At 43.0% G+C, this 18951-nt stretch overlaps 1 protein-coding gene across 43 annotated transcripts in view; it reads right to left on the bottom strand.

Moving 5' to 3' along the window:
- RIMS1 (regulating synaptic membrane exocytosis 1) overlaps positions 1–18951 on the bottom strand; it is a 599905-nt gene that overhangs the window by 12511 nt on the left and 568443 nt on the right. For all 43 annotated transcript variants that reach the window (XM_081526161.1, XM_081526204.1, XM_081526188.1 and 40 more), the window contains one exon: positions 388–526. In XM_081526161.1, coding sequence (XP_081382287.1) covers positions 388–526 — 139 coding nt within the window. The remainder of the gene's footprint in view (positions 1–387; positions 527–18951) is intronic.

The raw sequence follows: 18951 nt of genomic DNA on the forward strand, positions 1-18951 counted from the left end.
AAAACAGTTTGGAGAAAAGCAGGAATATGGACAATTAGTTTCATATGTCTAAGCTTTAATTCAGATTTTGGCAGTTGTGCCGGACAATGAATTTCCCATCTGAAAGAATTCATTAAATGTGGCATTTCTACCATAAGCCTCTGGTCATGGACTTTTCTGAGACTTTCTGGATAACAAAAAATCAGTTTATTCACATTAAGCCGCCATTTCCTCATCCCTTTTAGAGGTCTCAGTGACAAGGTGCCGAGGTGTGCCTGCTGTTTGAAAGTGGACGGTTGGACTCTCGGCTGTACGAAGCAACTGCAGGATAACCTGGGGGCCTTGCTACCCACCCTGTGACCCCGAGGCCCTCGGGTCCAGGCCTGGAGCGTGCGCCGGCCCACTTACTTTCCCTCAGAGCTGTAGCTGTTGATGCTGCCGTCTGTGGACTCCCGGCTTGGCTGCCTCACCATCTTCCTCATCTCAGCTGCCATGCCCGTCTCCGTGCTTCTCTGGATGGTGCTTCTCAACTTCTTGTGGCCTGACTCTGACAGGAGAGAGTAAAAGCAACTCTAAGTTTTTTGTTTTTTTTTTTAGACAGTTCCCCTGGATATCGATTCTGCAAGTACAATAGCTAATTATGCATATAATTCAAGTTTTACTCACAAAAATAATGTCTAAGAGAATACTCTGATGAATTAATCTCTTTGCGACAGGGTGCTCTGGCTAAGGAGGCAGCCGTGGAAGGTAGACCACCGCCTGGTTTCAGAGACCTCCTGACTCCCAATGAGCCAAAATGCATCCCTGCATTATGGCTGCTCGAGTCGTCAGCTTCAGTGAAAAGTGGATTTTGCACTGAACTGTTCTGTGGAAGCTAACAGGTTTCTTCTAATCTGGAAGGTTCCAACTGCGTGGAGACGGATCTGAATGACTGGGAATGTCCTCTACAGAAGAGGCACTTGGAACCCAGCATGGAAAATACCACTGTTTTGGTATAGCCAGCTATCCACAATCCTCATAAAAGAAAAAAAAAAGCAGCATTTTATTCAATGCTTTCTGTAACACTTTAACATGCAGGACCTCATCTGAGATGGCATAGAGGTTACCCACATAGGGCTCATTACTGGTGATGTTTCCAGTTGTTAGAGGTGCTTTCACAGAATACGTTTTTAGACGTTGAAATGCTAGTGAAAGCCAGGAATCTGTTTGATCTTACTGTTTCTAACTTGCCCTCTACAAAGCAATTTGTGCTCCTACCAACTGTCACATGGGTGCATCTCTTTTCCCACCTCTGGCTCTAGATTCTCCACCTGTGCTCCTTCTGCTTTCTGTCTCACCCACTGGACTCAAGGCAGGGACTTCACCTACAGCCATGATGGCTGCCATTTAGCCTAGTTTGGGTGTTTATGTGTGTCCTGTGGCTCCTTCTTAGACGTCGCTCCTGTATGAAGTCACCACATAAAGCAACATTTCATCCCTGCGTACCTATCAGCACCACACCACCTGAGGGCAAGGGGCAAGCAAGCCCCCACGGCCCATTAGCCAGGTGAGCCAGCTAGAATCCTGGCAAATGTCCACCCCAGCATCCCAAGGCAAAGAACGAGGGTAGAATGCCAAATTCTACTGAAAATAATGAGGTTCATAGCTAGAATAATGAAGGCAAACTTCATATATAAATGGAAGGGAGGATTCTGGGAACTGGAGAGAAATGGTTAAGAGGATCAGCCACAAGGATCTTTTCATTAAGGTGTTCATTTATCCACTCAGTCATCATTCCCTCCATCCATTCATTCTTCCTTTTATTCATCCGTCCATACTTTCATCCATTCATTTATCCACCCATTTCTCCATCCTTCCATCCCTTTCCTTCCTCTATCCTTCCATGCATGCATCCATCCATCCCTAGCTCCTTCCATGCATCTATGCTTCCATCGTTTATTCTATCCATCCTTCCTTCCCTCCCTCTTTCCATCACTTTCTCCATCCATCCCTCCATCCAACAAATATTTACTAAACACCAACCAGGTGTCCCATACTGTTCTAGGTTCTGGGTAAACACTGTCAAATGACAAATTTCCTGTCACCATGGAGCTTACATACATGTATGTATACACAAGAAAGGCAAGTCACAAGTCAACAAATACGTAACAGGTCTGGTAATAACTGCTGTGGATAAAAACAGGCAAGAGAAGAGATTGGTGGACCAAAGCAGCGGTTTTATAAACAAGGGGTCAGGGTCTCATCAAACATCGGTCTGGAGGATGGGAGGGGACCGGACGGTGGCCCCCAAAGCTTGGTTGGTCCTGGTGGCTGTGCTGGGGAGGCTGTGAGTGATGGTGGTCTGGTCACCAGCCCCCCGTCCACAGGGTTCCTCTGTGGCGTTTCCAGGGCTGATGCTGACTCCGGCCAGGAGGCGCTGTGTGCCTGGCTGTCCAGATGACGGAGGTCCTACCAGAGCCTGGCTTCTCCCGCCTCTCCTAACACATGCTACAGGTGCTGGTAGTGATATATGTGTTTGATGCATGAAAAGAAAACATTTAAAAGTTAAAGAGTTCTTTATCAATTTGTATTTTTCAAGTTTTCTCAAAGAGGGGTATGTCTACAGGGTGTCCCCAAATCCTTACAGCAGTTTTAAACCTTCACAGCTTCCAAAAAATAAATGTTTAAGTGCTACACACTTTGCAAAAATATCATGTAAGAGTTATTGAACTTTCTTTTATACTTATTTAATTTTGTGAGTTTGAGTAATATATTTTTAATTTTAGAGTTCTTGTTTTAAGCCTTCTAAAGATGGCAATCATGGACCGATATTTTGTCTTACTCATGTAAAGAAATATTCAACACAGAGTTTTGATGCACTCACTATACAATTGTATAAAGGCCCAGGCAACAGCTGTATGAGCAATTCTAGCTCTGAATCTGTCTGATTTATATTCAAAGGGCTCTCATATTATCTGGAATGTAAGGGTTGGAAGGATCAGAGCTTTATAGATGTGGAAACCGTACACAAGAGAAGTATAATTCATGCAACAAGTAACCGTCCAGTACTTAAACTGGTCCTCGCCTTTTCTGCATGCTGGCGATACAGCAGTGAATGCAACTGACACGGATCTCTGCCCGATGGAGCTTACATTCTAGTGGGAACAGTGACTTCTTCAGTATCCCCCTCATTAGCCTGGAAGCTAGATGAGAAACCTGATTTTCTGAACCTCAGTCTTGTGATCATTTCATTATACCACAGTTTAGGAAAACAGACAGTCTGATCTGATTGACTTTACAAACAAAAGTTTATCTACAGATATTTTCATGTATGCCTTTTCATTTGGGCTTACAAACTCATCTGAAAACACTGATAAAACCACATATATTCTACACAAGTGTATATAATTGCCTGTATTCATCCTTCTGTGCCATGATTGGAGTCAGAAATGGCAACCCATTCCAGTATCCTTGCCTGGAAAATCCCATGGACAGAGGACCCCAATGGGCTGCAGTCCATGGGGTCACAAAATCAGACACGACTGAGCTACTGAGCATGCATGCTATAATTACAGAATAAATATGTTACATATATGACATTTTAATACTAACACAATGTAGTAAAGCACTAAATATTAGAAAATACTGTTATGCCTATTAAAGATACCATCAGTATTTAATAATTGCTTGTAGCCACTGAAGAATCATTAACCTGAAAAAGACGTGAAGTCTACTGGCAAATGATGTCATGAGACCTTTGACCTGAAACCCTGTCCCAAGTACGATACAAAGAACAAAAGGATTAGAAAACTAGAATATTTTAATATTCTACATTCACAGACACGTAAAAGTTAGTAAAATCCATAATACTGGGGGGGGCAATACTTTACTCATGCTTTGGAAAAATAGACATGCTCTCATAAAATATTCCAAAATGTGTCCTACTTATATATGAACTTTCACTTTGCATATTTAGAAATGCTGTGTTTAGAAACAACCTATAAATGTTATTAGTTCATTCTGCAAATGGTTGTTAAGCATCAAAGGCCTATAATCTGATAGCATTCTAGGTGTCAAAGTCACACAAGAAATAGGAGAGCACATCCAGTAAACAGCTAAAGCAAGTCAGGTAACATGATAATTCTGTACAAACATCATATATTGCTTATATGCGGAATGTGAAAAAAGATACAAATGAACTTATTTACAAACAGACTCACAGACACAGAAGACAAACTTATGGTTGCCAAGGGGGAAAGGGCAGGGGGAGAGATAAATCAGGAGTTTGAGATTAATACATACAGTACTATAAATTAATAAAACAGATGATTAATAAGGATCTGTGGAACACCGCTCAATGTTGTGCAGCCTGGGGAGGAGGGGAGTTTGGGGGAGAATGGATACATGTATATCTATCACTGAGTCCCTTGGCTGTTCACCTGAAACTATCACAACATTGTTAATCAGCTATATACCAATACAAAATAAAAAGTTAAAAAATAACCTGCTGTATAGTCCTGGGAACTGGGTTCAATATCTTGCCTATTGTATTCAATATACTGCATACTGTATCATATATCTTGTATATTGTATCCAGTATCTTGTAATAACCTATTCTTTACCAAAGGGAAAGGAATCTGAAGAAGAATAGATAGATAGATAGATAGATAACTCGATCACTTTGCTGCAAACCGGAGACTAATATGACATTGTAAATCAAATGTATTTCAACTTAAAAATAAATAAAGATAATATAAATGGAAAAATAATGACTTTAGATTCTGGATCAGTTCAGTTGCTCAGTCATGTCTGACTCTTTGTGACCCCATGGACTGTACCATGCCAGGCTTCCCTGTCCATCACCAACTCCTGGAGCTTGCTCAAACTTATGTCCATCAAGTCAGTGATGACATCCAACCATCTCATCTTCTGTCATCCCCTTCTCCTCCTGCCTTCAATCTTTCCCAGCATCAGGGTCTTTACTAATGAGTCAGTTCTTTGCATCAGGTGGCTAAAGTATTGGAGTTTCAGCTTCAACATCAGTCTTTCCAATGAATATTCAGGACTGATCTCCTTTAGGATGGACTGGTTGGATCTCCTTGCAGTCCAAGGGACTCTCAAGAGTCATCTCCAACATCACAGTTCAAAAGCATCAATTCCTCGGCACTCAACTTTCTTTATACTTCAACTCTCACATCCATACATGACTACTGGAAAAACCATAGCTTTGACTAGATGGATCTTTGTTGGCAAAGTAATGTCTGTTCTTTTTAATATGCTGTCTAGGTTTGTCACAGCTTTTCTTCCAAGGAACAAGAATCGTTTAACTTCATGGCTGCAGTCACCATCTGCAGTGATTTTGGAGCCCAAGAAAATAAAGTCTGTCACTGTTTCCATTGTTTCCCCATCTATTTGCCATGAAGTGATGGGACCAGATGCCATGATCTTAGTTTTTTGAATGTTGAGTTTTAAGCCAGCTTTTTCACTCTCCTCTTTCCCTTTCATCAAGAGACTCTTTAGTTTCTCTTCATTTTCTGCCACAAGGGTGATGTCATCTGCATATCTGAGGTTATTGAGCTTTCTCCTGGCAATCTTAAGTCCAGCTTGTGCTTCATCCAGCCGAGCATTCGACATGATGTATACTGCATACAAGTTAAATAAGCAAGGTGACAATATATAGCCTTGACTTACTACTTTCATAATTTGGAACCAGTCCATTGTTCCATGTACGGTTCTAACTGTTGCTTCCTGACCTGCATACAGATTTCTCAAGAGGCAGGTAAGGTGGTCTGGTATTCCCATCTCTTGAAGAATTTTCCACAGTTTGTTGTGATCCACACAGTCAAAGGCTTTAGCATAGTCAATAAAGCAGAAGTAGATGTTTTTCTTGAACTCTCCTGCTTTTTCTATGACCCAACAGATGCTGGCAATTTATCTCTGGTTCCTCTGCATTTTCTAAATCCAGCTTGAACCTCTGGAAGTTCACAGTTCATGTAATTTTGAAGCCTGGCTTGGAGAATTTGAGCATTACTTTGCTAGCGTGTGAGATGAGTGCAATTGTGTGGTAGTTTGAACATTCTTTGGCATTGCCTTTCTTTGGGATTAGAATGAAAACGTACCTTTTCCTGTCCTGTGTCCACTGTTAAGTTTTCCAACTTTGCTGGCATATCGAGTGCAGCACTTTCACAGCATCATCTTTTAGGATTTGAAAGAGTTCAACTGTAATTCCATCTGTATATCATCTGGATACTGGATATCATCACAGAAAAATGAGGAAGAGCCTGTCTGCTTTGAGCGAGTTCCTTTTGATCAGTTGGGCCGGACAGGTGACTTGTAGACAAGGAGGCTGCCATGGGAGGGTCTGGGGGAAGGCCAGTCCAGGCAGAGGAGCAAGAGGCAGACCCTGAGGAGGGCCAGGCCTGCCTGGCGAGTCTAAGACTACACACAGGGAGAGGAGGAGATGGAGAGGCTCAGGCTCTGCTGGGTGGCTGCCTGGACTCTGTGCTTGAGTGTGGGGGGAGCCCAGGGCCGGGTCCTGTTCTGATCTCCCCTCTCACAGGGTCACCGAGCCACTGTGTGGGGCTGAACTCCTGGAGCAGAAGTGGCAGAGGGGGGGAAGCTCTCCTCTCTGAGGAGGGAAGTGGAGACCATGTTCGGAGGGCAGCAGGGCAGATCAGTGGGGAGAGGCTTTGAGCTTCTCTTGCAGTGTAGCTGACAGCCCTCCTGTTCATCCCTGTGAAAGTGGCTCAGAAAGACAGGAGGAGTCAGGAACTTTCAGGTTTTCAGTTAGGAAAACCAGTTGGAGGGGCTCCCTGGGTGGCTCAGAGGTAAAGAATCTACCTGCCAATACAGTAGATGCGGGTTCAATCCCAGGCTCTGAAGATCCCCTGGAGAAAGAAATGACAGCCCACTCCAGTCTTCTTTCCCAGGAAATCCCATGGATGGAGGAGCCTGGTGGACTACAGTCCACAGGGTCACAAAGACTCAGACCCGACTCAGTGACTAAACAACAACCAGTTGGATGACAGTGTCACTTACGGGCAGGGGAACTCATGGGCGGTGGAAATTCTGGGTCCTCCAGTGGATGATTGAGGAGCTCGTGCGATAGCTGTGTGGAGAGTACAGTAGGAGGAAGGTGTAGGATCAGGACCAGAGGGTCAGGTCGGGGCCCGAGAGGCGGGAGGGGGCAGACAGACAGGACGCACTGGCAGGCAATGGGATAAAGATCCAGGGTACCAGTTTAACCTCCAGGGAACACAGAGAGATACACAGGGCAGTCGGAGCAGAGCCCAGGATGTTTTCACGTTTGAAAGTCTAGAAGGAAATCAAGGCAGCTAAGGGGTGTCCATGGGAAGACCTTTTCAGGTTTGGAGAAAAAGAGGTAAGTGTCATGGTGCAGAAGTCAGAAGAATAAGGTATTTCAGAAAGTAAGATAATTAACTGTTGATTACTATGTAGTGTTTTAGTAAGAAGCAGACCTGTAGAGTGGATGACAGGGCCACCTCCATGGCAGCAGTGATTTCGAGGGGAGCTGGGGACCAGTCAGAAGACAGAACCAGAGATGAGGAGGCAGAGAGGCTCCAGGACCATTTCCAAAAGGCGTGCAGTGACTGAGAGAGTGTTTGGAGAATCACACAGGATGGAGGCAGTTTGTCTCTTTTTTAAAGATGTTAGAGCTTGTTTCTATGCAGATGGGAATCCATAAATGCACAGGATGAAGTACAACAGTTTCAGGTGTAATATCATGGGTTGGAGAGGTAGATAAAGATAAATAGTGTCCAAAAAATCGTCTTCCAATCAATGAGTATCTAATCATCAAACAAAAAGTCAATTCCATCCATCAACTGGAAATATCAGTAAAAGTATATAACTTAATCGATAAACAATTTGAATTCAAAAGATAGATATAAATGTCTTTCTTATCAACTCATAGAAACTACAGAGGAAGTGCATCGCTTTGGTTATCTTGAATGTAACAATTGAGCTCAGTGATAAGATTAATTTTTTTTTATAAGTACAGTGACAAAATTCAGTTGTTTTTAAACAGAAAAGTTGTTGTGGTTAATGTGATCTGTTTTGTTCATTCATTCCTTTATTAACTTAATTTGAGGAACTTTTCCCTGAATGTTCTGGGCCAGCGCTGTGTATGTACAGTTGGAAAGGAAAGAGTCCCTGATTCCAGGCAGCTCACGGCCTTGTAGGAGGGATGAGCAAGTACAATTTTAACTGTGGTTCAGGATGAGTGCAACCCAGAGGATTTATTTTATGTGTATTGAGCTTCAGGTTTTTATCTAATGTGATGCTACTAATACAGAGAGAAGAAAATGGAGCAAGAGAGAGAACAGTTTAGACAGTGAGGGGTCTGCTGCTTGCTCAGCCACTAAATGAGCAGTAACCTGGCAGAATCAGGTGAGAAATGCAAGACTTCTCTTCCTTCACTTTTGTCAGTTCCTCAAGAGAATTCCCAAGTTTACGTGTGTCTGTGTATGCTAGTCGCTCAGTCGTATCCGACTTTGTGCGACCCCATGGACTGTAGCCCACCAGGCCTCTCTGTTCATGGGATTCTCTAGGCAAGAATACTGGAGTGGGTTGCCATTTCCTTCCCCAGGGGCTCTTCCTGACTCTGACCCAGGGATCAAACCCGGGTCTTCTGCATTGCAAGAGGATTTTTTTTTTTTTTTTATAAATTTATTTATTTTAGTTGGGGGCTAATTACTTTACAATATTGTAATAGTTTTTGCCATACATTGACATGAATCAGCCATGGGTTTACACATGTAAAGAGGATTTTTTTTAATGTCTGAGCCACTAGGAGGCCCTCCAGAGTTTATGATGATGTCTAATAAAATACACTGCCTAAATGCAAACCAACCTCTTTATCTAGTGTGTAAACAAAGCAGCAGCAAAACACTCTAACTGATGGGACTGGACTCCCTGAGACACTACAGGTTGATACCCAAGGGATTTTTCAAAGGCAATTTTAACTGGTGAAGGAGCATTTGTATATCATGCCAGGAGACCATTATATGTAAAGGTCTCGAGTGAGGGGGAGCATGGTCCCTTGAAGTGGGTACGTTTCTGGGTTGACTCACGTTAACCTCAAGTGGATACTGTGAGTGGCGAGTGCAGCGAGGCAGTTCCCTACATGACCTCTGACCTGCCCTCAGGATGCATGGTCACGTACCACCTGGGGGGCTGTGGCTGCTGTATGACTACTGATGCTGTTCTTACTGGCATCAAATTCTTGGTCCCCCAGGGCCACACAGAGCTGTGTGTACCCTGTATTGTGCACAATACAACACGGATCTCTAGTGATCATGTTTTACAAGCAAAGACCCAGCAGTTCTCCTGTTGCTGTCAGACGCTTCCAATGTTGTAGCAACCACACAGTCGGAAAACATTTATTAGGCAGTCTGTCCCAATGGTGCCACAGTGGAGTTTCTGGGTACTTTTAAACAAACAAAAATGTTCCTTTTGTGCTGGGCCAAGGTTCTTGAATATACCTCACCCCACTCCAGATAAGTACAACTTGTAAAAGTTTCATAAGTCTGAAGAATATTTTTAGAACGCCGCATGAGGGTTCTTGCACTTTTATGGTTTCCCTCATTCATTCTCCAGTTTAATCCCACAAGCCATAAAGTTTACAGTTTTCTCGTCTTCCAAAGAGGTTTATCATGAAAGATACACAATGGTCAAGAAGCTAAAAATAGAATCATTAGGAATATTTTTTGTGAGACGGGTGGAATAAGTGCCCTTAATAATATTTTCAGAATTCTTCCAGTCTTTCCCAGTGATGTAGTGATGCTTGTTTTTGGTTCGGTTTTGTTTTAAACATGCAGGATCTTAGTTCCCCGAGCAGGGAGTGAACTCATGTTGCCCGCACTGGGAGCTCAGAGTCCCAACCACTGAACAGCCGGGGAAAGACCCTGCCTGTGCTTCCTTATTTCACTGCAATAACCTGAAGGGGGTTATGGTGCTTCCTTTGCTACTGTGTGCTCTGCAAACATGGCTTTAGAAGGTCTACGCTGACCCCTGACCTTCGCTTTTCAGCCTAACCACGACTAAAAATGGTTCCCCGGTGAGAAGCTGGCATCGTGCTGAGTGCCTGGAATGCCTGCAGTCAGACCATCTCCGCCCCCTCACACACACTGAGTTTTCCAGGAAAATGTTCGCTACTGTGACCTCAGGGCTTCCCAGGTAGTACAGTGTTAAAGAATCCGCCTGGCAATGCAGGAAATACAGGTTCAACCCCTGGGTCGGGAAGATCCCCTGGAGGAGGAAACGGCTACCCACCCACTCCATTATTCTTGCCTGAGAAATCCCATGGACAGAGGAGCCTGGCAGGCTATAGTCTATGGAGTCTCAAAAGAGTTGGACATGACTTAAGCAACTAAACAACAATAACAACAACTGTGACCTCAACCTTTCCTCTTGCCCAGATGGTGAAAATGTGAGCAAGTTCAAGATGAGCTTTTAAATAACCTGCAGATTAAACTTAATAATGTGGTCCTCAAATATTTAGGTAAAGAGGCTTAAGGTTACTGAAACATACCACCGCCCCGCATCCTGTTTTGCTCAAAGCCATCAGGGAGGAGGCAGCCACATGCTGGACATCTGGCTTGAGTTCACAGTCTCTACGTTCCCGAAGTATGGCTGTGGACTGAACAGGGTACCCCCCACCACCCATCCACAATTCATTGGTTGAAGTCCTAACTCCCAAAACCTTAGGATAAGACTATTGGGAGATAGGGCCTATAAATAGTGATTAAGTTAAAAGAAGCCCCTAAGGAGACCCTAACCCATCTGACTGGTGTCTTCACAAGAAGAGGAGAGGAGGATGCAGAGTGACCACGGCCTGGAGAGGCAGTGAGACAGCACCCACCTCCAAGCCGAGGAGAGACGCTTCAGAGGAACTGCACCTGCCCACACCGCCATCGTGGACGCCCAGCCCCTAGGACTGTGAGAGGAGAAACTTCTGCTGTTCCAACCACCCAGTCTGTGATATTCCGTCATGCAGCCTGAGCAGACCAATATATCTAGGGAGTGGATACTACATACGGTCATCTTCTTGTTTAAAAAATGTGATGCATACAAGTTAAAGCACCTGGGGATCAATGATCATCTAAATGTTCTGAGGATGAGATTAAGCCCCCAATACTGGGATGGACTTATTTCAGCTTGACTTGATTAAAAAGTACTCTGAAGTATTACATGGACATATCTAAAGTGTTTATTAACAACTCAATGTTCAGAAAATAAGGCCTCAGATATATTTGCAACTGGACAACGGATTAACCTCCAAAGCATACAAACAGCTCAAATAGCTAAAGAAAAAAAAAATTGGAAAACAGAAGATCTAACTAGAAACTTCTCCAAAGAAGACATACAGTTGGCCAAAAAGCACATGTAAATATGTTCAACATCACTAATTATTACAGAAATGCAAATGAAAACTACAATGAGGTATCACCTCACATCAGTCAGAATGGCCATCATTTAAAAGTCTACAAGCAGTAAATGCTAGAGGGGGTGTGCAGAGAAGGGAACCTTTCTACACTTTTGATGGGAATGCAAGTTGGTGCAGCCTTTGTGAAAAACAGAATGAAGGTTCTTTAAAAAACTAAAAACAGAGCCACCATATGATCCAGCAATTCCACTCTTGGGCATATATCCAGAGAAAACCATAATTTGAAAAGATATATGCATCCTAAGTTCATTGCAGCACTATTTACGATAGCCGAGACATGGAAACAACATAAATGTCCATCAACAGATGAATGGATAAAGAAGCTGTGATATATATACGTGCTTGAATGCATCCTAAGTTGCTTCAGTTGTGTCTGACTCTTTGTGACCCTATGGACTAGCCTGCAGGGCTCCTGTGTCCATGGGATTCTCCAGGCAAGAATACTGGAGTGGGTTGCCATTACCTCCTCCAGGGGATCTTCCCCACCCAGAGATCGAATCTGAGTTTCCTGTGCTACCAGCCAATTCCTTACCCACTGAGCAGGGGGAAGCCCATGATATATATACAAGGGATATATATATACTCAGCCATAAAAAAGAATGAAATAATGCCATTTTTTGCAGCAACATGGACGAACCTAGGGATTATTACACTAAGTGAAGTATGTCAGACACAGACAAATATTTTATGATACCACTTATATATGGAATCTAAAAAAATGATACAAGTGAAATTATATACAAAACAGCAACAGATTCATAGACATAGACAACAAACTTACGGTTATCAAGGGGGAAAGGTGGGGAGGGATAAATTAGGAGGATGAGATTAACATAAACACTACTATATCCTTGGGTTGGGAAGATCCCCTGGAGAAGGAAATGGCAACCCATTGCAGTATTCTTGCCTGGAAAATCCGATGGACAGAGGAGCCTGGGGTACTACAGTCCATTGGGATGCAAACAGTCAGACATGACTTAGTGACTAACAGTAGCAAAAAAATAGCATATATAAAAAAGATATACAATAAGAACCTATTGCACAGAATAGGGAATTCTATTCCAATATTCTGTAATAATCTAAATTGGAAAAGAATCTGAAAAAGAATAGATATATGTATATGTATAAGTGAGTCAGTTTGCAGTACACCTGAAACTAACACAATATTATAAATCAAGTGTACTCCAATATAAAATAAAATTATTTTAACAGTTAACAAATATACTAAATATACTTCTAGCCAAAAAAAACACACAAAAAACAAAAACATAAAACAAACAAAAAAACACTCAAGTGTTCAGAAAATAAGGCCTCAGATTTATTTTCCCAGGAGTACAACATACCACAATTATGTCACATATTTTTTTAACTCTTCTTTGTTCTAAATTAACACCTTAATTCAAACTGTATTTCACTTACTGAGTGTAAACTTAGAATATCTCCTTAACTATATGACATTCTGACTGTAAAAATAAAACAATACTTCAGGCTGAAACCTACAAAACAGCAAATGTTTTATTGCATGTTTTATGTTTTCTCTTTTTTTAAAAAATGTTTAAACCAAGTTATTGCTATTTAGATGGGAATACCAGACCATCTTACCTGTCTCCTGAGAAACCTGTATGCGGGTCAAGAAGCAACAGTTAGAATCCTGTATGGAACAACTGACTGGTTCAAGATCGAGGAAGGAGTACGACAGGGCTGTCTGCGGTCACCCTGTGTGTTTAATCTGTACACTGAGCACATCATGAGAAACGCTGGGCTGGACGAGTTACAAGCTGGAACCAAGATAGGCAGGAGAAACATCAGCCTCAGGTATGCAGACGGTACAACTCCAATGGCAGAAAGTGAAGAGGAACTAAAGAGCCTCTTGATGAGGGTGAAGGAGGAGAGTGAAAGCTGGCTTAAGACTAAATCTTAAAAAAACTTAAGATCGTCGTATTCAGCCCCATTACTTCAGGGCAAATAGAAGGGGAAAAAATGGAAGTAGTAACAGATTTCCCCTTTTGGGGATCTAAAATCACTGTGGATGGTGACTGCGGCCATGAAATCATAAGACGTTTGCTTCTTGGCAGGAAAGTAATGACAAATGTAGACAGTGTGTTGAAAAGCAGAGACAATGCTCTGCCAACAAAGGTCTGCATAGTCAAGGCTATGGTCCTCCCAGCGGTCATGTAAGGTTGTAAGAACTATACCGTAAAGAAGGCAAAGCACCAAAGAATTGAATCCTTCGAACTGTGGTGCTGGAGAAGACTCCTGAGAGTCCCTTGGACTGAAAGGAGATCAAGCCAGTCAATCTTGAGGGAAATCAACCCTGAATACTCATTGGAAGGACTGATGCTGAAGCTGAAACTCCAGTATTTTGGTCATCTGATGCAAAAAGCTGACTCATTGGAAGAGTCCCTGATGCTGGGAAAGATTGAGGGCAGAAGGAGAAGTGGGTGTCAGAGGATGAGATGGCTGGATGGCATCACTCATGCAATGGACATAAACTTGAGCAAACTTTGGGAGATGGTGAAGGACAGAGAGGCCTGGCGTGCTGCAGTCCATGGGGTCAAAGAGTTGGGACACAGCCAGGCAACTGAACAACAATAATTGCTATTTAGGGAATCTTTGGCTTTTTCCAATTTGAAAAGGCAGCCTAGTACACTGAGTGTCGGCTGGATAGGAGATAGTTTGAGGGCCGTCTGTGGGATCAAAGCCTGTGGATTCAGGTCCCAGCTCCACCTGTGTTTGTTTTGAGTCTGCACGTGGCTCACTTTGTTTCTCTTTGCCTCACTTTCCTTGTCTATGAAATGGGAGCTTGTCTCGAGCAGGAATGAAAAGACCGTGCTTCTGAACTCACTTCCTGCTACACTGTGAGATCTCAAACTGTTTTGCATAGATTGGGTCTCCAAGTAGAATAACACTAATTCCCCATGCTCAACTCAAAGTACATCTTTCTGTATCTTTCACATATTTAGCTCAAAATGCTCTTTGGAATCAAGTGTAAGTGGCAACAGATCACAGAGACTTTTCATGCCCTTACCCTTTTCTCTAGTGATAGAACTTCCCTCATCCTCCCAGCTAAGGGCTGACCACATTGCCCTTCCCATCTCCACTGTGAATGGCATGGGGATGTGATAGTGGGAGCTGCAGCAGCCACTTTGGGCCTCAGGATGCAAGCAGGTGTTGAAGCTGGCAGAACCCGGGTCCCTGATGTGTTGCAGTTGTTCTGCCAGCCCCAGATGAGATGGTCTACTTGTACTACTACATGAGGGTCTTGATTAAGCCACTCTATTTGTGAGTGTCTTGTTACAGTAGCCTAATCTGTACCATGGAACATAGGATTATAAATAAAATCTAGTGTGGAGTTTAAAAATGTAATAGTATTTTTGTGAAGAGTACTCTCAGTTCTCTGACTTCATATCTGAGAATTGAGTTACTGAATTGGTCGGCGACACTTTCCTATTTAGAAAACACAAGGCTCCTCTTCTAACAGCAGGGTGAGAAATTTTTCTTCTCTTTGTCATCTCAGAGAAAATGGGATTAGAAGGGGAGAATCTAGCAATAACTGATTCAATACATAGAGGGGTCCTTTCTAAGTTATAAGTCCTCAGCTTCTAACTGTTAAGTGACATCAGGTATGTGGATCTTTTCCTGTTTAATATTCTGTAATGTGCACATATGAAGTTCCTCATTACTGTGTGGCAATGACCTGTTGCACTGGTCATTATGGGAAGAAAAGAGTTTTGAGGTCACAAATTACATGAGTAAATTTCTTTCCAGATTCTACAAAACAAGGTAGGTTCTCTGCTTCTTATTACATTCCTTCAAACCAACTGCAAGGATTGTCATCAAAATCAGGATAGTCTGATTTTAAATATGAGCTATGTAGCACAAGAGGAGTTCTTTTCAGGAATTTCAGAGACCAGCAGGGTGATTAAGAGACAGGCAGGAGTTCTTGACAGAGTCTGAGTCAGGGGTACACTGATCTGGGAGAGACTTGTCCTGTGTAACCAGGCAACCATGACCAAGAGGGACCCACAGCATCAGGCACCCAGAATAGTGAGTGATGGAGACAATCACACAGTCTCCTCTTTGGGGACTTGGTCTAGCTTGAACCAGCCGCTAAGCAGGAATTAACTGTATTCAGGCTTATGACCTCCCCAATCCACTCTGGAGAGTCAAGCCGCATGTGTAACTGTGCTTCTCTGTACAGAGGGAGAGCGCTATCATCACAGAATGACTCACAAGATGATTACTGAAAGGATGAGATACATGCTGTCCAGAGAAACAGGATGGAATGAAACAGGCCTGACCAACTCTTAAAGGCCAAGTTCATGTGAAGAGGACTCTGAGATTCCCTCCCACCTCTTTGGTTAGGCACATTAATCACGCGGGCATTACCCATCTTCCCGAACAGATGGGAGGGATATAAAGACTCTGTATGTAAAACAAACTTTGACAAAGATCAGGTTACAAAATGATTTAATCCATACAGTTAATAAGAATGTATGATACTCTAGGTATCTCTGGATCATCTCTGGATGAAAGATCATCTCTGGAGGACCATTAAATCCTCCTCTCCTGCTTTCCGGGGCCTGGCTCAGTCCCGCCTGTGGCCCCACTCTTTCGCAGAGGATGGAGTCTTTCCCTCCTGAGGGACCAGGAGGGCATCCAGAGGGTTCACCCACCTAGAGCCTACGAGCCGGCTTCCACACAAAGCCTCCAAGGTCCTTGGAGCCTAGAATTTCCCACCCAGAGGCCCCAATTCCACATCCAGGACCAGCCCATACATCTTTCTCTCTCCTAAGGACGGACAGCACTACCAATGTCCAGCCCAAAGTCCAGGAGGAAGCAGGCAGGACCCCTTGAGGTACTTTGCAGAGCCAGCAGGTTGGAGCAGAAGGGGCAGGTGGTGAGTGCCAGAAGGTGGGGGTGTGTCACAGTCAAGCACAGAGCTCCTAGCAGTCAGAATTCCAAGTTGAAACTTGACCTCTTTGGTGATGACAAACATCTTTTTGTCAAGGTAGGAAACTAAAAGACCTTTTATTTAGCATTTCTTTTAGCTTGGTTTGTAACTGTTAGGTGACATCAGGTATGTGTACTTCTGGTTTTTTGATCAGGCCCTCGCCTAGCATCTCTCATGGATGAAACTGTCTCATGCTTCATAATATAAGGAAAACCCTATTTTGATCCACTTGAAGGATTATCATTAGACAACTATCTACTGGTTTTTTTTTTTTTTTTTTTGAGCTTTGATCAGACTCTGGAAAACTTGTGATCAATTCTGATGATAAACACCCAGGGAAGGACAGTGTGGCCACAGCATCCTGCTGTCTTTCAAGGTTTTACGAAACCTTCCATCAGTTCAGGACACTTGGAGATCAAGAAAGAAGGTGACAGGCAGTCCCTACAGTCAGTGATCACTGGGCGTGCGTCTCTCTGAAGACTTGCTGCTCTGTCCCTCTGGCTGGTGGTCTCCATAATGCTGAGATCCTGGGGCCACAAAACCTACAGATCCAGAGAGAACACTCCTCATGGAAACTCATGGCTTGAGAGCAGGGCAGCAGCGCTTACACTTTGCAGAATAAAACAGGATGAGCCAGCACCTCCCGTAATGTCTGATTTATAATCCTCAAGTAATTGGATGCTATTCTACAGAGTTTTAATAGCATGCCAAAGCATTATTTGCTAAGATCTGATGAAGCAAAGAATTCAAAGAAAACTGGGGTACTGGGATCAATCTTTTTGAAGCTACAAAATTGGAAAACTGTCATCTTTAAGTCCAAACTTTTTAAGAGAAAGTTAACTCAGAGGTGTCAGCAGCCATCTCTTGTCTTTTGCGTTTATAAAATTACGAGGTAAGAAATACAGGTGGTCAAAGAGACATCTTTACTACTGGTAGCTTTTAAAACTAATCCTGTTTCCATTTTATTAATAAGGACATTCAGAACTTCATTAGTCCGTGAGATATTTTTAATGCAGTGGCAAAGAAGACAAATAAGTTCACTGGCAAACTTCCAAGGGATCAGGAGCCAGGAAATACTGTAAGAATCTCATACAGGGGGCAACTTAGTTACAAAACTATCCATCCTCAGTACCCTATCCTACCCAAGCCTTACCTGACTACCCCATAGACATGCACCCAAACATCAGAAATTTTATGTGTCACTACACGGGAAGCAAAATCCACCTTGAGAGAGTATGACTGCTTCAGGTGGCTGTAATCTTCTGCAATACTGTTATCTGGAAATGTTTCTGTCTGTTATATCATAAAGTGAAAAAAGTGTTAGCTGTTCAGTTGTGTCAGACTTTTTGTGATCTCATGGACAGAAGCTCTCCAGGCTCCTCTGTCCAAGGGATTCTCCAGGCAAGAACACTGGAGTGGGCTGCCATTCCCTTCTCCAGGGGATCTTCCCGACCCAGCAATCGAACCCAGGTCTTCTGCACTGCAGCCAGATTCTTTACCGTCTGAGCCACCAGGGAAGGACCTTCTTATATCATAATTGGAGGTTTATTTAGATTTCTGTTTACTCACCGTATCATCAGCTTAATTTCTAACACCTATTCTAGAGGATGGGAATAAAAAAATTTTAAAAAGTGGTTATATCTATTTACTGAATGATCAGAAAGGCAATTTATGTTTTAAGAGGTAAAATATACCTATATTACAAATAGGCATAGAAGGAGTTAAGTTAGTTGATTCAAGAGAAAAATCTTCAGATTCCAAGTGGAAAGAGAAGGGTGAATTATTCAGCCGGAACAGGCAGAGGGAGGCCAAGGAAGAGAAAGCAACTTTCCTGGGGCAAAAAAAGACCACAAGAGTGAGGGTGGCTGTCTGCACAGTGGATTCTGAGCAGCTGGTCCTTGTAAAGCAAACCACTCCAGCTGGCAGGGAGATCAAACCAAGCCTCGGAGAATGAGCCAAACAGGCAGCAAATGAGCAAGTTAAGTAAACAGTGGTAATTGGAGGCCTGGCCACACAGGTCTTGGGAGTAATTTGGGGTCTGGCTGTGCCCAGTGATGAGAGTCCATGAGTGGTAGGAACACTACATGCACACAAACAGGTCTACATGGGTCATTGGGAACCTGCTGGCTGCTCTCCACTGGCTGTGGTTAGAATGTATTAAATGCCGTAGGATATCACTTATACGTGGACTCTAAAATACAACACAAGTGAATATCTCTACAAAACAGAAACAGATTCACAGACATAGACAACAGACTTGTGGTTGCTAAGAGGGGATTGGGTAGAGGAGGGGTGGATTCATAGCTTGGGATTAGCAGATACAAACTATTACACATATGATGGATAAACAACAAAGTCTTACTATGTAGCACAGGGAACTATATTCAATATCCCGGGATAAACCATAATTGAAAAGAATATGAAAATAACACACACACACACACACACACACATACACAACTGAGTCACTTTGCTATACGGCAGAATTAACACAACACTGTAAATCTACTATACTTCAATACAAAAAATGTGTGTTAAATAAAACATAAAGTTTCACATCCAAAGAGCAAAA

Source organism: Giraffa tippelskirchi, chromosome 9, assembly GCF_054371585.1.
Source record: "Giraffa tippelskirchi isolate mGirTip1 chromosome 9, T2T-mGirTip1v1.2.pri, whole genome shotgun sequence".
Classification (NCBI taxonomy): domain Eukaryota; kingdom Metazoa; phylum Chordata; class Mammalia; order Artiodactyla; family Giraffidae; genus Giraffa; species Giraffa tippelskirchi.